This window comes from Falco cherrug, chromosome 7 (assembly GCF_023634085.1).
Source record: "Falco cherrug isolate bFalChe1 chromosome 7, bFalChe1.pri, whole genome shotgun sequence".
In the NCBI taxonomy this organism is placed as follows: domain Eukaryota; kingdom Metazoa; phylum Chordata; class Aves; order Falconiformes; family Falconidae; genus Falco; species Falco cherrug.
This window is the reverse complement of record NC_073703.1, coordinates 38,888,910-38,907,948: the sequence shown is the minus strand read 5'-3', so window position 1 is coordinate 38,907,948 and position 19,039 is coordinate 38,888,910. Positions and strand designations below refer to the sequence as shown.

General features: G+C 39.7%; 1 protein-coding gene across 5 annotated transcripts in view; it reads right to left on the bottom strand.

Annotated features, from left to right (window-relative positions):
• Positions 1 to 3,585: 3,585 nt before the first annotated feature.
• The window catches only part of BCL11B (BCL11 transcription factor B), a 97,087-nt gene continuing 81,633 nt past the window's right edge, over positions 3,586 to 19,039 (bottom strand). For all 5 annotated transcript variants that reach the window (XM_055716496.1, XM_055716498.1, XM_027804923.2 and 2 more), the window contains one exon: positions 3,586 to 10,772. In XM_055716496.1, coding sequence (XP_055572471.1) covers positions 8,761 to 10,772 — 2,012 coding nt within the window. In that variant the 3' untranslated portion in view covers positions 3,586 to 8,760. The remainder of the gene's footprint in view (positions 10,773 to 19,039) is intronic.

Genomic DNA, 19,039 nt, shown 5'->3' with positions numbered 1-19,039 from the left:
TACGGTGAGGGAAAAAAAAAAATAATTACAAACATACTTCCTAGTGGTACTTTGGTACTGTGAAAACTTCTCATGCCCTATATTAGTCTGGTTAGTCACTGAACTTTGCTTTGTGATCCATCAGTTTCTAGTAAAAATCAGCATCTTAGGGGTTTTAATAGTGTCTACCAGAATGTTATATGGACATTGACCACATGCAATGGCTACTCCAGTCGTGATTTCTAGAGGGGAAGCAATGGGTCTTCATCTATCACTGTAATATCCATTTTAAATCAGATTTGCTGAAGTAACTGGCAATCTTAAAGATATAGTAGTGTGGACTAAAACAAGCTTGGTTACACTTGCCTGTTAATTAGGAGAAATTCAAATGCAATCAATATTATACTCTAGCTTTCTACAAGTACACTTGAAATTTGAATCTAAGTTATGTACATGGAGATGTATACATAGTTTTTGCACACTCACACACATATAACTTGTTAGTCATCAGACATCCATTCTTTATGCTTATATAATTTTTGAAGAGCCATGTGTATTTCCTGCATTATTGTAATTCCTAGCCAGTTTATAGGAATCATTAAAACATGACTGTTTTCCTTCACACTTTTCTTAGCTTTGATGTTCTCTGGTACCTATGACTTCTACCCTAATCAGCACCGGTACTTGCCAACTCTACATGAAAATATGTAAATGGTCTTCTCTTGGACAGGAGATACGTCACAGGTATCCTGACAGGATAAGAAGTAAATTAAAAGATACACATAAAAGGAAACCCATGTCTAACTTCTGTGCGGAAAAAGTAATCTGTAAATCAGTACATTGTTTGTATAATGCAGAGTAGTACAGGAAATAGAATTAGAACAACTTTTGGAACTAGCCTTACCCTCAAGCCATAGTCCAACCAAGCCCTGAAGGATGTGTCTGCTCTCAGTTAATGTATTACCATACTGTTATATCCTGTAATTCAACCCATGGGGAAGTGGACAGTGACAAAACTGGATGAAGAATCTTTTTCTTACCAGCCAAACTTTTTTTCAATAAGTAGGTATAAAATTATATTTGATTCTGTTCTGCATGATGTCCTGTTTAGGAAATGTACTAAAAGAAATAATCTTGCATTGGTAATGGACAGGCAAAAGGAATGAATAGGTCTTTTCCATCTCTAACGTATGTGACCCCAGAGAATAGTCTATCATCTGTCAGACAGTGAAATGCATGTTATTGCTGAGTAGCTAAAGGTAAGTGTTTAGCTGAGCTAGGAGAAAAATTCTGAGAAAATCAACTATTAGGCAAATGTTGCCTCTTTTTTGCTTATAAGTTGTCTGCAAATGGATCACAATTTTCTCAAATACATTCATTATTCAGAATTACTTCCCAAATTATTTTGGTGTATAATTATCGGTCTGTTCAAAAGCCTTTCATTCTGAGTGTTGTTTTCATGTTGCTTTAATCGGACCTGCAGATCACATGGTACCTTTCTGTCCTTTGATAGGATAAATATAACTCTTCGACTCCACTTGCTGGTGGAAAGGTCTCAGTTATGGAGTTCAGGTTCAATGGCCACTGCTATTCTGCTGTATGTTCTTATGATTTATGTAAATTTTTTGTATGTAAAACCCACTAAGCCAGATTCAACCCCATGAAATACTTCCGTAAATCAGGATTAAACCTATTGAATCCAAAGAGGCTATATAATGTGGAATCAGTGTGAGGAATAAAGCCCATGAGAAATTAAATCACCTTTATAATATGTTTCTTCATTATAATAGTTACAATGCTGACGTTACCTCACTTTTCATACCAAAGTTTGAACTTCATCAGTTTCTTTTGGATTTCACAAAGATTTTTCTAAATCTTTTTTCTCTACTGATTATATTAGAGTTCTTGGGTTACACAAGCATGTGTGAAACCGGAGTATCCAACCCAAGGATGCTACAAAGACACTCATTTGGATTTAGTTGTTTGCAGCCTTGTTTGTGTGATTTCTCCTAATCCTGCTTTTTCCCTCATGCCAATGTGTGTGAGTAATCACAGCTCCGACAGACAAGCTCTAGCAGATCCAGTAGTGATGAGTTAAGGCATTACTACTTCCAGGAGGTCCATGCTTCTCCTTGCCGGCAGATACCACCTCCCCTAGCAGATGCAGTGGACAGAAAGTGCCCTCAAGCAACCAAACCCTCCGGCCCCAGGCAAGGAGGCACAGCAGCCAGCTGCTGCTGCTAAATCTTCAAACACCACATCAACATCTGCAAGGCCTGCAATGACTTTAAAGCTGACAAAATGACACAGCGGTGTAAAGCTCCACTAGAGTGAAGTCATGTTTATGGGGTGTTAAAAACACCCCATTCAAATGCAAACTGTACAAAATTTAGAAGTAAAATGTAACAGCCTTTACGGCTCACTGCAGAAGGCATTCAAAATGAACGTGGCATTTGGGGAATTACAGCGTGAACTATTGCCCAATATAATTGTCAGCATTGGGTTCTGATTTCATTTTCACTGGTTTTTCATGAGTGCAACTTTTCAAAGCCTGTAACTTTTATATCGCTCTGAAGCCTTGATCCAGCAAAGCACTTACACACATACCTAAATTTAGATTGTAGAGTCAGGGAGCCTGAGATCAGGAAGGGACCATCTGTAGGAGCTCTTCTGTAGCACAAACCACTTAGCTTCCCCTCCCGACTTCTGAGTTGAGCCAAATACTTTAAAGTCCAGAAGCAGTTCCTTTGAAATGAATTTCAATTACCCACCTGCTTTGAATCACAAGCCTGTTACATGGTTTGTTGGACCAGGGCCTCCAGGAAATCAGAATCTGGTCTCTGACACTCCAAATCTTTCCTGAGCTTTCCAATAATGGTTTGAATAACAATTCTCTCATTTAAGATTTGCATGCGTTTGCTAACAGGTTGGCTTGATAAAGAGTATCAGGACAGTGAACTGCCTGTATCTGTCAGCTCTTATCCTTAGACTGCAAATTGTGCAAAATTCTACCTTTAACTGTGTATGACTTTGTCTCTAGCCAAGAAGGAGGAGCAGATGTTTAGGTGCAGTTACATTTTGGTGCTTCTCACAGAATAATACACAGTCTGTGGCCTAAATTCAGCTCCTGGTTAAATCAGTGTTCTCCCTGTTTGCATTGGCATCCAAGAAGCAAAGCACATCTTAGGTGTATACAGCACCCAGTGAAGTTCATGGGGATGGAAGGAAACACAAGAAGAGCAAAGCCTTCTCACCCTCTGCAGAAAACTATGCTAATTACCCCAAACATAACATAATTTCATATCAGAAATATGACTCTATGCAGCATTATTCTACCATTTTCTCTCAAGAGCCCTACTCATAAAATACTTTAAATTATATTTAAGTCCAAGGGATGTAAGCAGGGCTTGAGCATCTGCTTAGCATCGCGCAGGTGCTCACATGGCATCCACAAACAAGAATTCTCTCCTGATTGACCCCCATGAGAACAAACAGAAAATACGGCACAAACTCTATCATCTGCACTGAAGCTTCAACTCCTCACTCTTCTTTTTTCCCCTTCCCACCCCTCAATTTCAAAAAACCAGGAAAGACAAGATTTGGAGATCAAGTCAAATGTCCAATTTATTTTTATAACTTGAAACTGGAACAAACGTTGTTTTGAACGAGCGTACAAATGAAATGGTAGACACATGCTGAACTCAACATTGTGACAATAAGGGAAAAAAAAGAGGCCAAAAATCTTGTACAGAGAATAAAAGGAACAATAAATATTTCACTAAGCCATATTGAAATGACCTCCAGCCATCTCAACATTTTATCCATAATAAAAAAAAAAGTGCTCTCGTTTCTTAAACAGAGCACAAATACCAAGCAATAATAAATAGTTCCAAACTTGTAGTAAAAGACAAAACCTCCAAGTAAACAACAAAAGCTCATACAATAAGTAATAGAAAAAGGTAATAAAAATATTTTGCCTTGCCGGTACAAATGCAAACAACTTAAATCAACGTTACTTTGCTTTGCAGTTCTAAAATACAAAGAGCACCATAAAAATGAGTTTGCCTGTGATAAATAAAACCTTGGACTGTCTTTTACATAGGACTGGGATGAAATGCTGATTTTTTGACCCTTTCCTTAAAAATTGATACTTTTCTTTCTAAAACCAGGTTCTCAGACCTGTCCTGTTGCCAAAGGAGTTGACTGGAGTTTTGCTCTGGACTTCAAAGGCAGCAGGACTAGGCACAATGAAAGTAATAAATTCAACCTTAAAATAATAAGAAACTATCTAAATTGTGAAAAAGAACTATGGCAGCATTCTAGCTATTTTATGTCTATGTTATATTGTGCTTATGGCCTAGTAAACTACAGTTCTTCTAAGCAAGAAGGAGGGCCATTTCATAATCACTACAGTCTGCAGAAACACAACCCTTGTGCTTTTGGGTGACTTATTATTAGTTTCAGTGATTTAAGTCACAAAATGAGACAACTGCTGGTGTTAGCTATCCTGGATAATTAAAAACAACAGAGAGACTGGAGCTCCTAAGCAACTTACACTAAAATGAAAAGGGAAATTCTTTCTTAAATCAGCAAATTGTGGACTGAAAATACATGGTTAACTTCCGATCTTCGTTACACTGATACATGTCCAAGGGATTCTGCTGAGTTTTGTGACGTGACTCTGGATTTACACAACTGTCAGAGATCTGAATTTTCACCAAAAAGTGAGAATGTTCCTTTAAGGGACCACATTCCAGCCTCAGCAATGCTGGAGTAACCCAGGACTGAGAGTGATGAATAATTCCTGATTTTTATCAGTTTAATTGAGATCCAGAATTTGTCCAGAAGTCTTAAGGGTATGTTGTTCAAGCCAGGAAGACATATAACTATCTGTTAGATAGCTGGACCGAATTCCCCCTGCTGTCACACCCATGCCTCTCCAATCGCTCCAGCAGTTCTGCACCGACGAAAGCAGCAGCAGGAATTTGACATGGCGATATTTTTTGTTGTTGTTTTTGTTTTAAGTTTTACCGTCATTTCCTGCAAGAGCAGTGAGCATTTTCTCCTCGTCCCCTTCACTAGAGCATCAGTGCCTCTTCTGCCACCTGCCTTCCCCTCGACCCCAAAGGGAGAGAGAGCATGAGAGAGAGAGAGAAAGGACAGCAAAGAAGAGAGATATCGAAAGGCACAGGATTTCATCCCAGTCCCTCAAACATTCAGAAATTTATGGAATGTACAATTAGGAGCGAACAGCAGCAAAGCAGCTAATAACATGGACTGGCAAGACCTGTACACGGAGTAGGTCCTGTTCTGACAGGGAAGAGGAGGGCTGTGCCTGGACCAATTTTACTTTAACCTGGTTACAGCTGTACCAACAGCAGACCATTTTACCGGTTTGTGTCAACATGGATGCAACAGCTCTCACATTTTGCTGTAAAACGACTTTCTTCCAGAGGGCAGTGGCAGGGTGTGGGGAGCAGTGAGTCGGGGGTGGCCAGGAGAGAGAAGATGCGTTGGACATCTTCTTGTTTGGAAGGGGGGGGAAAAAAAATCTCCTCTCTCTCTCTCAAATCTGTGGGGAAGCTGTGGGATGTCACCCCAGATACCTTTAAGGGAACGGAATTTCATTTCACAGGAATAAGCAATAACCATCCAGCCTGGTTCAACCATACCTGGTAAAACCTTGATGCAAGGGGTCCAGGCAGCTTTGAAGTTATTTAGAGCCCTGTGGGAACAGCACTTTTTTGTAGGCCATTTCTGACAAAAAAAAAATATATATACAACTAAAATTATTTGTGAACAACAACAACAAAAAAAATTAAAAATAAAAAAGCACTTAATTATTTTGTTTTGTTTCTTTTACTCAAAGGTCGTCTAACAACCCCCTTTTTTTCCTGTACAATAAGGACTTCACATACAAATTTTTTTTTTATTATTTTTGCAATATTTTATCCTGCCAAATTAAAAAAATATATTATGGCAGCCTGTTTGTTTGTTTTTATTTTTATTTCCAAATTCACTAACAAAAAGGTACATTAAATCCCTTTAAAAGGACAAGCGTACAGTTAAAAAATTACAAGCTTCAGTAAAAATACAGCAAGTGCCTACATCATATGAATCAACCAATATCAATATCCATTCCAGACGGGGAAGGGAAGGGAGGAAGCGGAGAAAAAAAAGAGAAAAATAGGTACAGGTCAGAAACGTGATTTTTTTTCTGCAAAGCAATAACAATATTAAGCACTTTTTTCTACATACTTTTTCTACATGGTGTAGCAATCACCTTTTAATCCCCAAATACGAGATTCTATACATTTTTTGAAATAAAAATTCAACACCCAAGGCAGAAAAAAATTTACTAAAACTCAAGACTTTACAGTTACAGTGACAAGAACAAATTTATAGACCCACCATTTAAATTTTACTGCAACATTTTCAAGGAAAAAAGAAAATTTTTTTTTTCTTTCTGGTTTTGTAAAATGCCCAGGCATTCTCCATTATTACAAATACTGGTCCACTTTTACAGTAATCAAGAAATTTTAATATATATAATATATACTAAAACCCCGTCACCAAAAGAAAACAATATACACATGGCCATTATGGCATTTTTTTTAATAACCTATTAAGCAAACTTTGAAAAAAAAAAGATTGCTCAAACACACATACACACAATTTCTTTTTTACCCTTGTATGTATTCAATACTGTAAACGTATTTTAAGACAGAGTGCACTAAATTTAACTTTTAAAAAAAATTAGCCATTGTTCCTGAATTGTTTTTTCTCATTCAATGATAACAACTTGTAATTTGTGTCATTTGAGTTTTAATTCAGCAGTAAATCATTTCCATTCCATTTCCTAAGCAGCGTTGTCCTGAAAAAAAAAAAAAGGCTGAGAATAATTCAGCTAATGGATGTCCGAAGTTGTGCTGGGTATACATCTTCATTTGATTGGGTCTTATGGCATTTTCATGTCCACTATCTTCAACCAGTAATTTTTTTTAAGTAAATGTGGCTCTTTTTTTCTAAAGAATGTACTTTTCTTGTTTTACCTTTTTTTTTTTTAAAAGTCTTTCCATTTCACAAAAACATTTTGCATTTGTCTCAAGAGACTCAAATAGGAAGATCAGTTTTCAAGGCACTCACGTCAAATTGAATGGCAGTAGAAAAACTGTCCAATAAATTATTTTTATTTATTTTTCTTTATAGTGCCAGTATTGTGAATGCCATGCTTAGCAACACTGACACTTAATCTCAGCTGTTCCCTTACAGTTTAACCCACCTTTGGGCCAAGTAGAAGAATATGATGTAATTTCTTGTTGAGAAGCCATTTTTCTCTTAACCACAAACAAAAGCTTTAAAGTGCGGGTCAACATAATTAAAATCTCTAACCATAATTTTCCACTGTTTGCTAATATTAGTCATAACAGGCTCTATAAAATTTGGAATTTGAAAGTCAAGCAGGTGCATTTTTCTTCTCTTCACTTTTTTCTGTCATAATGCTTTTGTCTGAATTCAGTTCCATTCTGTTCCTAATTAAGTCAAGGGGAAAACTCTTACTGACTTCAGTAGGAGTGGAATCTTGCCAAGACAGGTAAATCAACTAGAATTTATTTTTCCCTTCCTTATAACAACATCATATAAGATATTTCTAATATTTCTGTCCATAAACCATATGCTTATAAGCTGAGGCTTTTCATTGAGAAATTCACACTTTCCCAACCCCACGTCATTATTTTAACTGCAGCAAATCTCGACTAAAGTAGATGTCCTGAAGCCAAATTTATGATTTTGCTGTTTAAAAAGAAAAAAGATGGCATTTGGCTCCTCCAAGGTTTGAAAATAATATTGCAATACTCAAGATGGTACTTTTTCTGTTTCTGGGAAAAGTCATGGGAGGGGAAGAGGGAGGGAAGGACACCCCAGAAAAATGACGAAGTGGCACCATTATGTTGGCAGAGTTCTTAACAACAAGAAGAAAGTATCCGATAGTAATGCACAATTAAGAATGTTTCTGTTTTTTGAATGTAGCTGCCTTCTGCACCTATGACATTTCGTTGCCCTAACTTTAGTGATGAAATTCATCCAGAAAAGGCCTCTCTATCATCAGCCACATTGTCAGTGCTCCATATTCGATCCAATTCCAAAACAAAGTGCTAATTTTAAAGATTGTTATCCGCTGTACAATTTTGTTTTCCCTAATATTCAAGGTTATTTAAGAAGAGGAAAGGGAAAAAAGAAAGGAAAGAAAAAAGAAATATTTCTGTTCAAATGCTGGCTTCTTCACAAGAAATTACACATGCTTAGCTTAAATTTCAACAAAGCAGCGGCCCAAAAATTATAATTTTAAAAGATATGTTTCTCCCCTACAATGCAAGTAATCTCAGGCTACGACTGGGTAAAATTAAAAAGGGATACCCAACAAAATTTTAAAAGAAATTTAAAGAGAAAGAATAAAAAAAAGTACCTGCACATGCCAAAAAATTACAAAAACCCAATAAATACAGAAATTATTGCACAGTTAAAAGGCTCCACAATTTTTACTGCCTTAATCAACCCTCAGGTTTAATAGAACTTTGTAGACACAGGTTACATTTAAGTGCCAAAGTCTGGCACCTACCATAGTTATGCTAAGTTATGTTTACGGAGGCAAGTTAGGTCATCTTTTCTCAGTTGGCAATAGTTAAACTGTACAAATAAAATGGTACCTAGACCCCTGAAATTTAACCTAGCGGGGGTGGGGAGGGGGTGGGGGGGTGGGGGGGCGGGGGGTGGGGGGCCTTAGCTTCTTTCTGCCTGCTCAATTTTGACGTCATTTGTCAGCAAATGTTCTCCATGCCACTTTTTCATGTGTTTCTCCAGGGTGCTGTAAACACTGAAGGGCATCTGGCAAATGTCGCAGCGGTAGACCTCCTTCCCTATCTGGCCATGCGTTTTCATATGGCGCGTCAGCTTACTGCTCTGGGCACATGCATAGTTGCAGAGCTCGCATTTGTAAGGCCGCTCTCCAGTGTGGCTCCGACGGTGCACCGTCAAATTGCTGCAGTTCTTAAAGACCTTGCCACAGTACTCACATGTATCGCTCCTGCGCCCTTCCTTCGAACTGGGTCGCCCGGGGCCGGGGCCGCTGATGTGGGGGGTGCTGCCTCCACTCGCTGTGCCGCTGCGCCCTGAGAGCCCCCCGTCCAGCATGTCCCCCGGCGGGGTGGAGAAACGCAGGCTCCCATTCTCCGACGAGTGCTCGGAAGAGGTCGCAAAGGGGGATTGTCGGGAGTCTGTGAATCCGAGGAACGGATCCTTCATGAAGTGCCGCGATGCTGCGTACCCTACCAGCCACTGGGAGTAAACGTTTTCGGAAGGTATTATTGTTGCTGGTGGCAAGTCCAAATCTTTCTCTACCTTTATTCGTTTAGAGGAATTGTTTAAACTGGGGCTCGTGATAGGCGTCGGCTTGCGGGGGAACAAGTTTGGGAAGGGTTCACCCGGGCCAAAGTTTCTTCCGTTGACTGTCCCTTCTTCAGTGCGGTCTAGCTCTCCTACCACTGAGTCTTCATCACCTGGATCTCTCTGGCAGAGATCTCGAGGACACAAGTCTCGCTGGTCAGAAGACCTTTTCATGAAGCTACTCCTCTTCTGTTTTTCAGCTAGCATGTCGTTGTATTGCTGGATGGCACCTAGACTTACATTCTCAATGACTTTTCCCAAGACAAGGGATTTCTCGTCCGGCAGCGACTTGGAGCCATTTTCTCGGTTACGACTCAGCTCCGAGTCCATACTGAAGCTCGACTCTGGCCGGCTCTCGTTTTCGAGCTCCTCTTCCTCCTCCTCCTCCTCTTCCTCTTCTTCATTGTCATGGCCCAGGGAAGGATCGCTCTCATTCCTGAAATCTGCCTCACTGGATTTCAGTCCCTCTCCAGTAAGCTCACTTGTGCCCGGCTCGGGGGAACTAGTGGTGGACAGTCCATCATCTGACCTGCCCGTCATGGAGCCAGCTTTATGCATATGCGTTTTCATGTGGCGTTTTAGTTTGCTGGCCTGGGAGCAAGCGTGGTCACAGAGCTGACACTTGTAGGGCTTTTCTCCTGTGTGACTGCGCCGGTGCACAATAAGGTTACTCTGGAACTTGAATGTTTTCCCACAAAATTCACAGGACTTGCTCTTGGCCTGAGGCTGGGGAGGCGTAGTGCTGCTGGGGGGCATGGGAGGCAGTGGTGGGGTGCTCAAAAAAGGTGATTTAGGACTCGGCTGGAAAGGATTCAATAGACGATGCATAGGGTTGGTGCGACTGGGTGAGACTGGCGGAGGGGTGGAACTGTTTCCTGCCAGCTCTCGAAGCCTTCTGGAGAAATCCATCGCTGGGGACTCAATTGCCATGGGGTTTAAACGCATAACTCTGTCAAAGGCACTGGGATGCTGGGCAACTAACCCCATTTCTTCGGCACTAAGGCGATGTGGATCCAGATGATGACGAGGTGGTGGGCTGAACAGCGGAGGCGTGTTTGGGAGCCGACCCTCACCAAAGCCAGGGTGTTCGCGCAAGATGGGTCCTGTCATCCGCAAAAGATTGAAAGGGTTGTTGTCACCAAGGAAATTCATCAGCGGGGACTGTGCAACAGTCTCCGGTCCCAGAGGAGGAGGGATGGTGATGCGTGGAGTAAGGGAACTGTTTGAAGGGCTTGTTTCCAGGTAGATGCGGAATCCATGTGTGTTCTGGGCATGCTGAAGCAAGAACCAAGCGCTATTAAAAGGCTGCTTGCATGTTGTGCAAATATAGCTTGAAGGCTCATCTTTACCTATAAAAGAAAAACAGAAAGAACACTCAAAAAATAATACACGGAGAACATTTAAATACAGTTGGCATGAGCTTTATTTTGCTAACACATTTCCTCCTTGGCATTTCTGAAAGAAGGACTTAATTGCAATGTATTGACTGATATAAATTGTTGAACAGCACATTTACTCACCACATTTATTCACTTAACATGTATGACAAATATCACACATACGCATCAGTGCTATATACGTTTATATCCTCTAACTCGCAAATAAAACCTTCCTTTATGATGCATAAGGATCCAAATCCTTTCACGTGTTTATTCCACAAAAAGGAATTTGTTTCAAAAGATTTATGACTACAGACAAAAACCAAGGAAAATGCAGTGTGGTAGGTTTTACAAGGCACCTGCAAGGAGCTTCAGAGTCATTTTCTCTCTTTCATTTTATATTTTTATATACTTCATGCAGCAGTCCCCGGAGATCTTGCTGAATTTAATTTATACATGCTTCAGTCATGCCAGCCCTTCCATTTTTAAAATATTATGTAGGTATTTAGCTGCACAAGTCCTATTCAAGTCAACAAGAGCTTGGAAAACATACCCTTGCATAAACCACTTTGACATTCCTTTTGCCAAAACACCAAGAAGCCACTCAAATGAAACATCCGGTAATCAAAGCCGACAGCACAGTTGCAATTAACAGTAACAAATGTCGGGCCATGCTTGAACTGGGTCCCAAGAATTTCTGAGCCTGAGCCTGCCCTCCAATGCAGAAACACTCACCAGAGCCAAAAACATTGTTCTGTTTGCCTTTCTAGCCTCTTTGAACAACTGCATAAAGGTGGAAAGCATTCCTTTAACCTTGATTCAGCTTTACATAAAGAGCAGGTGTGGACAAGTCTGCACTACAGTCATAATTTGCTAACTAGAAAATTCCAGTCCTGGGCACAATATAAACTATGTGCTATCTTCAAAAAGCACTCCCCCCCCTCCCGCCACCTCCTTTTTTCAATGCCTCTGCAAGACTCTGATAAATTCATAAATATGTGTCAACCTGAAAATCGTGATCCAGGATTTTTGTTGTTGTTGTTGTCGTTGTTTTGTTAGGATTTTTTTTTTTTTAATGAGGAGGAGGTTTCCTGAAATAACAACTACCTATTTTGGAAAATCTAAAATTAATTTCTTGTTTGTTTGTTTGTTTGTTTTATGAAAGCACGTTTTTTGGCTAGTGATGGCTCCACTACACCTAAAGGCACTAAACTTCCTGAAAGTTCAAAGCCTGAACCAAGCTTCCCGCCTGACCCATACCTGCATAATGACCTGAATGAAGCCTGATCCCAGCCCCTCCGCAGGAGCCGAGACCCGAAGCTGAACTACAGAGCCCTTTACCATACGGAGGGATTGCAATTCACGAAAGCCTCGTGTTTGAGCATGAAAATGAAAGAGTTTATATGGTGAACAGAACCATATTATCGAAACTACCTTTGTAAAGAGGAATGACTCACAGCAGTCAAAAAAAAAAACCAAAAAACCTAAACTCGGGCACACCAGGCGAAGCAGGATTGCTGCTGACTGAATTCCCCTCTTCTGGCTGTTGCACAAACGGCTGCTGCTAACAAAACCTACAAAACCTTAGACAAGGAGGCTAGAAGATTATCAGCCTACCTATCAGCCTGTCAGTCTATCTAATCTTATCACACAATGAACATCCACAAAAGCGTAAAGGAAAAAGCATCTATCAGATTGAGACTTATTTACAAAAGTAGGTGATAAATGTGGTGCAGCTCCTCATGCTTCTATTGATTTAATAGGGCTATTGCTGTGGATAGCAGCTTCAGACCCTGATTTTGGAGAAGCCAGCTCTCCACAGCCAAGAAAAAACGCACACAGCACATCAGGCATCTCCGCCTGGCTGACACGGCCCCTGTGCCCCAGCCCTGCATGCTGCGTCGTACAGGACAGACCCAGCTGCTTTGATTAATCTCTAACAACCGCCATTGGAAAAAAAGCAAGTTTGGGAGCTGTATTCAGCTTGGAAAAAGTGCCCGTAACTGCTATTGACATTAATGAAAGCCACATACAAACACGGAAAGGAACTTATACATTACCTCTTAAAAATCTACTCAGCACTGAGGCAGTTAGGGAATTTTATGTCAGCTCTGCAGCCAAAGCAACAGTAAATGTTCCCATTATTACTTCAAATATTTAAATTTCTGTTTCTTACAGAAATATGATGAAAATGTCTAGACCTTTAACTTTTCTTGCACTGCAACATGTGTAGTATAAAAAGTGACAGAAATCACTGAAGCAGACTAAAGTATATAACATACTCTGTCAAAAGCTTTTTTTAACAATATGTTTTACCTCAGCTCACCCTAGAATAGATTTTAATAAAGCCCCTTCTGAAGTGTGATCTAATAGCAAATGAAGTGCAGTATCTTACAAGGTCATATATCTTCAAATTAAAGAGTGCTCTGCACCCTTCACCTTCATTTTATCCACTCTAATTAATCGATTTATTACCCACAGCTGTTCGATTCCTTTCATTTTTAAAGTCACAGCATGCATTCTTTTCTGTTGTGGGTTTTTTTTCTTTAAAAAAATAAAGTGTGTGAGCATGTGTGTGTGTGCATGCATTCTCCTTGCTTAGCTCAAGAGCTGACAGGAGGAAGAAAGCAGCTGTGTATTAGACGATGACGATGACAACAGCAACACGCTTACTTCAGCAAAGGCATATACGTAAGGAGAAAAATTCCTGAGTAGGCTGAGGATCAAGGCCAATCTAAAACTGAAATGGCTGATTAAAAAAATTACCCTCAAAATGGCAGCTGGCTGGATGCTTGCTACGACATGTTACATGGAACTGAGATGTTTTGTTTTGTTCTCCAAAACTTCACCTCCATGAAATTCAAGTGAGAAAAGCAAGTCTCCTTCCTTTTTCGTTTTCTCTCAAATGGAGCAAATTAGTGCTATTAGTGATCTAAGATTTACAAGCTAGTAGTCATAAAACAGTCTTCTTTTTTGTTTTGTTTAGCTTTTATGCTCCTTAACACTCCTTTTCAGGAGAACCCAACACGACAGCAAAATTGACTGCAGGCTACCTGGCTACCAATCTCTGCCTGCTTCACCAGTGTTCGTGTGTGCATGCCCATGCACATAGATATATATATTTTAACTTTCACAACCCTCAAAGACTCTCCCCAGACTCCCTGTTTTAAAAAAAAAAAAAAAAAAAAAAAAAATGTTCATTTCCATATTATCACTTCATGGTTATCTTGCCTAGAAGTTGCCCTGAGCACTGTAGATGCTCACTTTTAAGAACAGAACAATGTCAAAAAGTCTTTGAAGATCCACTCCGAACATTTTTATATTCAAAAACTTGCTAAATATTTTAAACATGCCCAGAAACAGCCACATATCGCTCAAGAATGATCCTTATATTTAATAATGCAGTGCACCTACACTATAAAACTCTTTGTTATAAGGCTACTTTTGATATATGGCTATCTTAATCCCTTGCCACCTGCACTGAAGTCTGCCTAAATACCCACTTTATGACAACTAGCTATATAGGCTTTGCCATATGCAGTCTTTATCACTTTAGCATGTGCTTGACTTTGAGCATGTGAGTAATCAACATCAGTGAAACTTAAGCATAGGCTTAAGTGCTCTGTTGGATAGTGATGAAATTATTCATGTGCTTAGAGTTAAGCACAAGCCAAGACTTCATTAATACCGTTCAATGAATTGCACATGGATCCAACCTTACAGTCTGTAACTAGACATGATCTGGGGGGGCTGATGGCTCAAGTGTAATTTTTATCTGTACATTAGCTGGTAGATGTGGTGTAAGTACTGAGATGAGACACCCATGCCACAAGCCCTGAGCAGTCAATAGTAGCTTCAAGGTTGCTCTAAAGCCAAACAAACACTGCCACTAGCCTTCAGACACGAGCCAGGTTTGTAGGGCTGGATGCTACAGAGACACAGGTGTACGGGTTCAGAAATACTGATTTGAAGGCTAGGAAGGACCATGAAATTAAGAATGAGAGGACTTGGATAAACCTTAAGGGTTGTCCTTGTCCTATTGCTGACCCAAGGGATGTCCATATCTATGTATCTATTCATATCTATCACAGATGCTCTATTACACTGCTTCAAATTCCACTTGGATAGTCTACTTCATTCCTTTTCTCATTTACTATCATGAAGGTTCGCCAAATGCGTAATCTAAATCTTTCTTCCTGCAATTGAAGATCATAATATTTTGTCCTACCTATATGTACTTGAAAAATATAGGAAAAAACTTAGTCTGCACCTCACATGCAGATGTCTTTCAGCCCAGTGATTTGCAGTTGAACCACTTCATGCCTTTCAGCACCCCATTCTCCCAACTTGATTTAGAAATGTCAAGTGAGAGAGAATTCACTATGTATTGGAGTAGTCCGTGGCAATGGACTGTTTTCAGTATTTTAACAAAAATGTTTTTTTCTTTCCTATTCAAATTATTGAGTTCCACTGCTGACTATTAGATCTTGTTATGTTTTTATCTGGTAGAGTAAAAATCTCTCTAGTATCTTCTCCCTAAGCAGGTAATTATAAACTATGAACTTATTGAACACTCTTGCCTTTTCTGCATATTCAGACAAAAGATGGTCTTTTCCAGAAATATTAAAATGTGTTCCCTCCATTACTGCATGACAGATTATGTTCCGTTCAAAATGTCAAAGCAATAATGAGCTTTCTCCTCTTTCATGAGCAGCAAAAAACAAAGCTAAATTTAGTTCCTGCCTCTCAAATTCTACCTTTACAGGGGGCAGTGAGAAGACAGGTCATTTTGCCCAGCCCAGCACAAAAGTAGCCTGGGTCTGTGGCCATTCATCCCACTGCACCAGGCAGCCTGAATCCCCTGACTTATCTGTCTTCTGCAGTCTGAGTTGCATCATTTAGTGATACGCAGATCTTCCTTGCCTAGCTGGTACATGACTTTCTATATACTCTGAATGCTGAGCGCCTTTGCCCTGGAGATAAAATTCGCTTAAAATATACTCAGTTATTCTGGATACCATCAAACAATAATCAGTGTGAGATAAGAACTGTTGAGAATTCATTATTTTCTGCTGGACTACAGTGACATCCAGTGCCTTATGAATCCTTCCCTCAGCATGCCTGAATAATTCCATTAACTGTAACAGAGAACAAACTCCCCCCTGCCCCTTTTTAATCACCCACCCATAACCCCTGCCAAGACTGTGGTGAGGAGCTGCAGTCGGGTCCACATAACCACTGCCATTCTTTACCTCTAGCAATGCTTTCCAGATAAATTTTCTGGTTCCCTTTACAAAGTTACAACAGCGGCAATAAAAATGTTAAGGAATTTTGATGCTGCTTTACTGCACCATTAGAAGTTCAGGAAAAGTAGAAACTTGCAAGCTTTAAAGAAAGGACACCTTTTAATGTAGCACTCAGGAACAGACATGCATCGGGTTCCTACAGTCTTTCCACCAATGTTACTTTCTTCTCCACCACTCAGTTTTTAATGAACATTTTAAAAAATTACTCCTTGTTATTACGATGGTTACTCTAATAATGCCAATAAAGGTAGCGTGGATGCTCCATAAAAAACACACCTTTAATTGAATTATTATTAAATTAAAATGCCATAATTGAGAACACTAGTTTAACAAGTCTCCTTATAAGACCAGCTGACATTAAAGAGAAGGGCATTAAATACTGGAAAGATTTAGTGTTTCATAGTGAAGAAAATATATGGTTATATGTGGTTTGACAGGTCACCTAAACAAGGGCCAAATACTTTCCAGGTGCCTGCAGTGTGGATCTGCAGTACGAACTATATCGGTTCATACCCAATGCTTGACTGGGTATGCAAAATTATCTCTAATATAGGTATTTCTGCTGAAGAGGTTTTATAAGCCACATAACCACTTTAAATTATCCAGGTTAGCAAGAACATTTACCTACATACATTTCTGATTGAATAAACATCCGTTGAGCACACACCCAGTATCATGAGTTTTACCCTCCCTGCACTCCCTGGGCTGTTTGGAAGTACTGCTACCTCCATTTCAGAGGGACTGGCAGCCTCAATAAAATGACAGAAGCGTGAAGCAGGATCCAAGCCTGGGTGAGGATCAGAACTGCCAGTTCAATGCGAGTCACTAGTTTCAAACACCAAACGCAAAGGAACCATTTCTCTTTATACCTCTCTTCATTTTCATTTTGGTTTGATGGCAACATGAGTTGAAGATGTAAAACAAGTGCAACTCCTCTATCTCCAGAGCTAACAAACTGCATCCATCCCCACACTGCCTTGTCTAAAGAAAGGGCTCAAGAGAGTCTTGCAGCACATCTTGGTGAGGGTGATGGGGGCTACCACCAACGGTTTGTAAAATGAGCATCAACTGGCAACTAAAATTGGTGGTTTATGACTCAGCAAGACGCCTGCAGTCTCACAACCTAAGCGTCTTCCACTCAGACTGTTCTCGTAAAGCTCAGCTGACAAGTGCATCTCAGTCAAGAAGAAGAGATAAAGGTTTAGGTATAAGAGCACAAGCATGAGGAGCCAAAGAGCCTGCCATCATCTGGAAATGGGGAATCTCAGGATGAGGTTGGTGAAAGGAAAGCACGTGACAGGAAAACAAAAATGAAATGTTTTTAAGAGGTGGATGGAAAAATAAGGGTGTCTGAAGAAAGGAAGGGAAGTAACTGAGAAGTGCAATGTGAATATTCCCGAGAGCATCTCCTACCTGTTGAAAGATCTACAGTAGCACTGGTTGACACCAGTATTAAAATATATCAATATTATACTACTATTAGTAATGCACTACTAATTCTTTCTACGCTAAACTGCCAAACTGTCTTTCATGGATTAAACACTGCACCGCTTTTGGGAGCCTAATTTATTTTCTGAAGCCATTTGTGCCTTTTAGCAGTGTTCCTTTTCTATTAGGCAGGACTGCAAATTGTCCACTTATGATTCTTCTAATAATAAATGTATTTTTTGCCAAATGAACTATTTTATCATATGAGTGGAAAACCAAACAGATTAATTACCAATCACTTCGTTGAGAAGTCAAACTGCCATGCTACAGCCAATCCTTTTGTAATCCCAAGAACAAAGAGCATGGATCCTTGAAAGACTTAGAGATATCAGCCTGATACCTCTAAAATCATACTCTTAGCTAAACTCTGATTTGAATTACCCTGCTATGAATTCAAAGTGGCTCCAATAACTATCACTGCAGTCTTTGAATTTTTCCAGATAAGCTATGCCAGGTTATCACAAACAAGGATCTTAACTAGGCTTATATGAATATTCCAAGTTGTGATATTTTTTTTTCATTAAACTTTCCCCAGAAGCATTTTATATGTCCTCTCTGGCATTTATACTTAACAAAAAAGGAGACCGCAGGCAGACTACAGCCATGCATAACACAAACAGATGCTTCCTTCTTCTTAATGGACACAGGCAACCTTTGGCTGAAGATGCAGCTTGTGTTCAATAGTCCCATTTTCTGTAAGACTTAATCATACCTCAGATCTGTACTGCCAGATTCAGATAAATGAGCCAAAAGCACAGCTCAGTTTAATTTCTAGTGCATTACAAAATGGCAATATTATATTTTTAGGTATAAAATGTCAATAGTCATTTTGGGCGACTTCCTCCTGGATGTCCAGTTTCTCATTCCTTAAAAGAGCTTGTGGCTTACTGCAAGTTAATGTTCAGCCTACAGAAGTATAAGAAGTGCTTTTACTTAGCGCAGAAAAAGAAAGAAAAATATATAGCAAAAGCTGGAACTCATGACACAGGGATTTTGACCCAGAAGTCCTATTAAAATGGAAGATAAAAAACGTGTTTGTCATCTCTGAACACCTTCTTCTAATTGGTGTTAAATTCTAAAATACAAAGGCAATTTATAAAACAGAGAAAGAGAGAAGTGTGAAAAGTAAGGGCCCAACAGGAAAATCAATATTAAAAGATCAATAGTGAATGAGTTAACTTTTAAATTAGCCCTTTGTGATATAACAGTTCCAATTGACTCCACCTTTAGCATCTAAACAGCTTTCTGTCTTTTAGTTAGTTTCTCTGAACACAAGACATCAGCTAGCAGATGGACAGGTTGCTTTACAAACCTCCTGTATAAAATAACAAAAACTATCAGTGAAAATGGGGAATGTAGTACTTGGGGGGGGAGTGGGGGGTGGAGTGGAGTAGGGATCAGGGGGAATGTACCCGCTCCTAAGATGAAAAGACCTTTGGACTA